Raw genomic sequence first — 7,500 nt, 5'->3', positions numbered from 1 at the left:
CGTCTACCTCGCTGACATGGTCTTCAGAACCAGGACTGGTGCGAACACACACACATTTCATGCTTTGATGAGATCAGTTGTAAAAGTTTTATACAGTCATCAGTCATACTTTTTTATATGACAGATAAAAACAATGACCACGTGATAACCTGTGTGTGTGTGTGTGTGTGTGTGTGTGTGTGTGTGCAGGTTACCTGGAGCAGGGTCTGCTGGTGAAGGATGAGCAGAAGCTGCGTGAGCGCTACAAGAAAAGCTTCCAGTTCAAACTGGACCTGATCTCCATGATTCCCACCGACATCCTGTACCTTGTCGTCGGCCTCAGTTACCCCGAGATCCGCCTCAATAAACTCTTCAGGTTCAACAGGTAAACCAAAGCATGAAGCAGAGAATAAATAAAAGTGGCATAAAATGGAAAAACTTGAACATCTGAACCAAAGATCATCAGAATCCATCTGACAGTCGTTGAGATATTTCAGTCTGAAACAAAGCGGTGGACCAACAGACCGACACTGTCGTCCTTCGCTCTAACAACACTGATAACAAGTTGTTGTAGTTTCTTAAAGTTTTCAGACTAGATTAAGACTTTTTTCTGTTTCAGGATGCTGGAGTTCTTCCAGAGGACAGAGACCAGGACCAACTACCCCAACGCTCTCCGTATCTCCAACCTCGTCATGTACATCGTCATCATCATCCACTGGAACGCCTGCCTCTACTACTCTTTCTCCAAGGCCATCGGTGAGTTTGATTCCCTAACCTTTGTTTCATTACGTCATAAAAATCTCTGACGCCTCGTCTCGTCCCGCTCCTCCAGGTTTCGGCGCAGACAGGTTTGTGTATCCCGACCCGTCAGATCCAGAGTTTGGTCGCCTGGTGAGGAAGTACGCCTACAGTATGTACTGGTCCACGCTGACGCTCACCACCATCGGAGAAACACCGCCCCCTGTGGAGAACTCAGAGTACTTCTTCGTTGTCACTGACTTCCTGGTGGGTGTGGCTTCAAGACCTGACTGTTATTTTGATTTAATTAAAAATAGATTTCTACAAAACCACTATTGGTTTAATAAAACATGTTAAATTTAAAGGTGCATTAATGTTAAATGTAAAAACACAGCCCAAAATCAGCACACGTACAATTCAGATCAAGACATGCTCGGTCCACAAGCTGAAGAATCTGATGGGTTTTTTTTCTGCTCTGTTCTTTCCTTCAGGTGGGAGTGTTGATTTTTGCCACCATCGTCGGTAACGTTGGTTCGATGATCACCAACATGAACGCTGCCAGAGCCGACTTCCAGGCTCGCATCGATGCCATCAAACAGTACATGAGCTTCCGAAAGGTTTGTTTATTTGTTAGTGAGTTAGTGGTTGTTTTTTTCTTTTTCTTTGTTTCCAATTCAAGTTTTATTTGTTTGAGTTTCCACCAAATATACTAAACTCCTCCACCTCTCTGCCCCCCCTACAGGTCACTAAGGACCTGGAGAAGCGAGTGATCAAGTGGTTTGACTTCCTGTGGACCAATAAGAAAGCAGTGGATGAGAGGGAGGTGCTGAAGTACCTGCCCGACAAACTGAGGGCTGAGATCGCCATCAACGTCCACCTGGACACCCTGAAGAAGGTCTGCGAACACGTGATAGCACTCCTCAGTAAAACCCAGTTTAACTGAAGGATGAAAGAGCAGCGTTTCTCCTCTGTGTCGTCCTGCAGGTTCGTATCTTTGCGGACTGCGAGGCCGGCCTGTTGGTGGAGCTGGTGCTGAAGCTGCAGCCTCAGGTCTACAGTCCAGGAGACTACATCTGTAAGAAGGGCGACATCGGCAGGGAGATGTACATCATCAAGGAGGGAAAACTCGCCGTTGTCGCTGATGACGGCATCACGCAGTTTGTCGTTCTGAGCGATGGAAGCTACTTTGGCGAGATCAGCATCCTGGCTATTAAAGGTAAACTGACCTCGACTCATAACGACATGCTAATGAGCTATGTGTTAATGGAAAACCTTTGATTGTGCAAGAAGACAGACCTCTTTCTTTATTTGTGGACCGTTTGAAATTTGACAGTTTGTCTTTTTTTCAGTCTGCATTTTGGTCACAGCTCGGTAATGAAATCCTGTGGCACCACAGTGTCTGTCCTGCCGGGCTGCTGACAGTGTCAGTCTGTATTATTTCGCTTGAGTCTGATAGTTTCCTCTTGTGTTCCTCTGTTTGCACTGCAGCTCTCAGCAGGTAGAACTTACCTGACACAGAAGCTGAGGGTGAAGCCAACAGAAACAAGTCGCTTTACCCTTCGTTTCCATCACATCTGCCTCCATCACAGTTAGTTCTGTGATTCAGTCATTTTAAGACAAGACTTGGTCGTAAAGTTTCCGGCCTGATACACAGCTTCTCTTTCACTGCTCTTTGTGTGAACTGTGAGGCAGATAAAAAGAGTGTAATTCCTCGATGCATTGGTCGAGAAGACCCTGAACTGACGGATGTTTTGCAAGTTGAGTCACATCTAACATGTCTCTTATATACCAGAGCTTTATGTTGGACAGGAACCAGAATTAAAGAGAGGGAATACTGAAGCAGCTGTTTTTTTTCAGCATAACAACAAAAGGTGATGTGAGATGTCAGTGTTGTGTTTACAGATGTTTCTGCTGCCCCCAAGTGGCTGAAACTGATCAGTTAAGTCAGGTACAGTGATAACACTCTTGGAGACATGTTGGTAAGAAAAGAGCAGCTTTAAACAGTGGAAACAGGAGCGTCTGTTCAGATCTCCTACAGTTAAATATTAATTCTACATCAGGGAGAATGTGATGTTTTTTTAGTTTCTCTTCATGTCTGAACAGACTTTCCTCTTCCTCTTCTTCAACAGGCAGTAAGGCAGGAAACAGGAGGACGGCGAACATCAGGAGCATCGGCTACTCCGACCTCTTCTGTCTCTCCAAAGACGACCTGATGGAGGCGCTGAAGGAGTATCCTGATGCTAAGGCTCTGCTGGAGGAGAAGGGACGGCAGATTCTGATGAAGGACGGACTGCTGGACCTGGAGGTACAACCACATGACCACGTACAGATCACAAAACAAGTAACACAGAGGCCGATCTGCTGAACTTAAAGTCATGTCTGCTCCTGTCCTGTAGGTGGCAGCACAGGGTCCCGACCCCAAAGAGATCGAGGAGAAGGTGGAGAGGATGACGAGCACGCTGGACGTCCTGCAGACGCGTTACGCCCGGCTGCTGGCCGAGCACGAAGCCACTCACAGCAAACTCAAACACAGAGTCGCCCGGCTGGAGAAGAAGCTGCCGCGGCCGCCTCTGCCACCTGAGGCTTAGACAAGGAGGAAGAGGAGAGGAGGAGGAGCAGAGGAGGAGCAGAGGAGGAGGAGAGAGGTTTGAAGTTAACATGGACACAACTTCATGTTCATTAACCTGAGAGCAGTTTGTTTCACATCCAGACCTGAGGGAGTTTCCATCCTGCCTCTCTGACGTTCACTCAGAGCTGAGACACAGGCGGAGGTGAGGGTGGAGGACTGAGTCTGGATCAGTGGAGGAACAACCGAGCATCAGAAGACATCAGACAGAGAGAGAGAGAATATTACTATCATAATAAAATGTAACTCCAGTATTTTTGAACCTGAGGAACATGGAGGATGAGACCAGGTTCAGGAACACAGAGGGATCCTTTCAGCTGTAAAACACTGTAACTCTAATGTTTTAAATAAGAAGCAGTTCATTTTCTCTGTATCAAGCTGAGCCTGTTCGTAGATCATAGTTTGATTTTACAGAAATGAAGCATCATGAGTCTGTCTGAGGTTTGACACATAAACACTTTCCTGAGGTCGGCGACGAGCTTTACTGTGTAGATCACCTGCTTTAAAACCAGTAGAGGTCAAAGGTCAGCAGAGTGTCCTCTCCTGCTGTAAACCAGACTCACTGTGACGGCTGCTTGTTGCTGTTAAAGCTGAGTAATGTCAGGTCTGATGCTCTGCGCTGAAATAAAGAGATTTTATAAGGAACAACTCGACTCGACATCATCACTGTTTTCATGTATGTGTTTGTTTATGTTACTCCTGTAGAATTTATAGAATTATCTTTATTATTTCTGCACTTTTAAAGTAGTTTCATTAAAGAGTGTATTTATTGATTTATTACAATAATAATCAATGGCTCAGACTCATTAAAATAATGAAAACAGAATAAAAACACTCGCTGATGTTATTGGTTCAGATTATGAATGAAACGTGCAGCTGCTGCCGTTGACACGTCGCACTGTGCCGCTGTGCACTGTGGGACCTGTAGTTCAAACGCCAATGCGCCTTTCGGCCAAGTCTGCCTCTGAGACTACAAGTACCGGCATGCATCGCGCGCCGCAGCCGTAGAGCGCATGCGCCAGACTCGGCTCGCCGCTGCCGCTGCTGCTGAGGTGCGTTGAGCTAAAAGCTGCTGAAATAACTGTAACTGGTCTACCTGTGTCCGTCCTCTGACCTCCACCTGATCCGGTCTGTGCTCCTGCTTTACTCACCAGTGTTCACCGGATGTGACGTTTGTTTACGTCCGCGAGAGCTGAGTATTGACGACAGTTAGCTTGTTCGCGGCTAACCGGCTAACAACAGTTAGAAGAGAAGCTCGGTCTTTAACGGGTTTCCGTCAGGACGTTAGGTTGTCGTCAGGTGTTTAACGGGAGGTAACGGGGATGGTTTGGTTCGTCCTGTAGCTGCTCCACCAACACCTGAACCGGACAGGGCTCAGGTACAGGTGTGAGACCAGGTCCTGATCTCCGGTCTGTCCTGTCCACCAGACCCTGCGGGACAGGACAGAGGGAGACCAGTTAATGATAAAACAGACTGAGTCCAGCTCCGTCAGTCTGAGGGTTTACTCTGATGTAGATCAGTGTGTTGGATCTGGATCAGTGTGTTGGGTCTGGATCAGTGTGTTGGGTCTGGACTGTGGGACGTCAGAGCAGAAACATGATAAATAAATGATCAGATATATTGATCATCAGTAAATCAATAATCACAGTGAGTCCACGTTAACGTCCCGTCGTCCGTCTGTCTCTGTCTGCAGGGTTTGGGAGGCGGTTGCCATGGAGCCGGCCTGGCGTCAGCAGGGCCGGGGCCGAGGCCGGAGCCAGGAGGGTCACGGTGAAAGGTCACGACCTCCGCAGAAGGAGAGAGAGAGACCTGGAGCTGCTGCAGGAGCGTGGGCGGCGGGACGAGGAGCGAGGACGAAGACCGCCACAGCTCCTGGACCTGAGCCTCCACAGGGTGAGGACCGACTCTCACTGACCTCAGGCTCACAGCTCAGGTCGGTCCTCATGTTCACGTCTGTCCTGACAGGTGTGTCCGTCTGTCCTGACAGGTGTGTCCGTCCAGTCCAAGTTCGAGGAGATCAGGAAGTCCAACCAGGCCGCTGCTCAGCGCCTGGTGGAGAGCCGCATCAGCTCCTCCTCCTCTGACGAAGACGACGACGGAGACGTCGACCACAAGGAAGGAAAGACAGGGAAGATCCTGGAGTCCACCTTCACCACCTACACCGACCAGACAGGTGAGGCCTTCGAGGACTGTCAGGGACTATCATAGGCGAAGGTGGTTTTGTTCATGTGTGTGTGTGTGTGTGTGTGTGCAGGTGGTGACTCCACAGGTCTGGTCCGGACCGGTCAGTACGTCAGTGACCTGTTTCAGTCCGGAGCTCTCACCTGTCTGATCTGCATCGCCTCCGTCAAGAGGACACAGGCGGTGAGACGCAGCGTCAGGACTGAAGCTGATGATGAGTACGATTACAGACACTGTAACCTCTGACTGTCTCTCTGTCTCTCTGTCTCTGTCTCTCTCTCTGTCTCTCTCTCTCTCTCTGTCTCTCTGTCTGTCTCTCTCTCTCTCTCTCTGTCTCTCTCTCTCTCTCTCTGTCTCTCTCTGTCTGTCTCTCTGTCTCTGTCCCTCTCTCTCTCTGTCCGTCTGTCTCTCCAGGTGTGGAGCTGCTCCAGCTGTTTCTCCCTCTTCCACCTGCCCTGTATTCAGAAATGGGCCAGAGACTCGGTCTTCCTCGTCTCCTCCGTCACTGATGAAGACTTCGGTCAGAAGCAGCACCCCTGGCCGTGGTGAGGAACACACACACACACACACACTCACACTCACACACACTCACACACACACACACACACACACACACACTCACACACACTCACTCTCTCTCACTGTGTTTCCTGGTGTTCTTTGAGTCAGTCCTGATCTCTTCTCTCCTCAGTCCAAAGTGTCGAGCTGAATATCCTCCCAGTGCCACGCCCAACAGGTACGTCTGATCACATTCACTGAGCGTGCACCTGAACGCATCATAGTTCATTCTCACAGTACCAAAGAACATGCACAGAGCTGCGTTCACTGACTGACACAAACAGCAGCATGAACCATTCAGGTTTATTAACCTCAGCACACAGATCCAGAGGAGCAGGAGGATTTACTGTGGCGTCTGCTGTTTCAGCTGCTGCAGGGATTCAAACTACAGACTCAGGTCTGAGCCTCTGGACCTCAGAGTCACACACAGAGAAACAACAATAACACCTCAGATTATTCACTGCTGAATGTCACTGTGAGCCTGACCTTTGACCTCTGAACAGGTGGGCAGTTTGTGTTGTAACTGCTGCTGTTCTCCAGCAGGGGGCGCCACACTCCAGTTAACTGAACCAGACCTGCTCAAACTGTCCTCTGATCAGTTTTATACCAACACGTTACAGAGGTGGTTTGTTTCACAATAAGAGTCTTTTCAGGAAGTGAGCCGAGGAATGAAAGACTCAGAGTAAAGATCCTCATGGTTCCATGTTCTCCCTCTCATCAACACGTTTCATTATTGTTATATTTTAATTATTTCTCACTGATCTTCTGAATATTCCTCTTTTGTCAGGTTCTATTTCTACTGTTGTATTTTCCTTCACTTGATCAGTTTTACCTGCACTCGACGACTCGTTACACCTGTAAGCTGTAAACTGAAGGCACAGCTGATGTGTGTGTGTGCTGTGTTCAGGTACATGTGTTACTGTGGGAAACTGCAGGATCCTCCAGCTGACCCCTGGTTGGTTCCTCACTCCTGCGGCTCCATCTGTCAGAAGGAGCTCAAACCCACCTGTGGACACACCTGTCTGCTGCTCTGTCACCCCGGTAACCACACACACACACACACACACTCAGTGTTCACCTGTAGCTTCTGTTTGAATGTGTAAATGTTTTCTAATGTTTGATTTGTTATGAGCAACTCACAGGTCACAACACGAAATCTGACCCAGACTGTGTGTGTGTGTTTGTGTGTGTGTGTGTGTGTGTGTGTGTGTGTGTGTGTGTGTGTGTTTTCAGGTCCCTGTCCTCCGTGTCCAAAGATGGTGTCAGTCCCCTGCATGTGCGGCAAAGCTAAGCCCCTCCCCCGTCGCTGTAGCAACAAGGTACAAGATAAAAGTTTGAGGTGGAAAATGTTTGTGGTGTGTTCAGGTGTTGATGTGACTTACCAGCTAACAGTTACCAGCTAACAGTTACCAGCTAAC

General features: G+C 48.5%; 2 protein-coding genes across 2 annotated transcripts in view; both read left to right on the top strand.

Moving 5' to 3' along the window:
• Positions 1–3,953, top strand: part of cnga1b (cyclic nucleotide gated channel subunit alpha 1b) — a 5,558-nt gene extending 1,605 nt beyond the window's left edge. The window contains exons 6-14 of the mRNA XM_018690372.2: positions 1–38; positions 190–364; positions 599–735; positions 812–984; positions 1,209–1,334; positions 1,460–1,612; positions 1,702–1,933; positions 2,847–3,022; positions 3,114–3,953. The exon at positions 1–38 is cut by the window's left edge and continues 69 nt beyond it. Of these exons, the coding sequence (XP_018545888.1) occupies positions 1–38; positions 190–364; positions 599–735; positions 812–984; positions 1,209–1,334; positions 1,460–1,612; positions 1,702–1,933; positions 2,847–3,022; positions 3,114–3,305 (1,402 nt within the window). The 3' untranslated portion in view covers positions 3,306–3,953. The remainder of the gene's footprint in view (positions 39–189; positions 365–598; positions 736–811; positions 985–1,208; positions 1,335–1,459; positions 1,613–1,701; positions 1,934–2,846; positions 3,023–3,113) is intronic.
• A 387-nt stretch (positions 3,954–4,340) lies between these two features.
• On the top strand, positions 4,341–7,401 carry LOC108892673 (nuclear transcription factor, X-box binding-like 1; the record flags this gene model as incomplete). Its single annotated transcript, XM_051068022.1, is given in 8 exon segments — positions 4,341–4,471; positions 5,037–5,236; positions 5,331–5,516; positions 5,598–5,707; positions 5,939–6,069; positions 6,216–6,260; positions 6,990–7,123; positions 7,316–7,401. Coding segments are annotated over 7 exon segments (873 nt in total), but the record flags the coding sequence as incomplete, so codon positions are not given.
• Positions 7,402–7,500: the final 99 nt, after the last annotated feature.

This window comes from Lates calcarifer, unplaced genomic scaffold (assembly GCF_001640805.2).
Source record: "Lates calcarifer isolate ASB-BC8 unplaced genomic scaffold, TLL_Latcal_v3 _unitig_2330_quiver_827, whole genome shotgun sequence".
Taxonomy (NCBI): Eukaryota; Metazoa; Chordata; class Actinopteri; family Centropomidae; genus Lates; species Lates calcarifer.
This window is presented reverse-complemented; position numbering and strand designations above follow the sequence as displayed.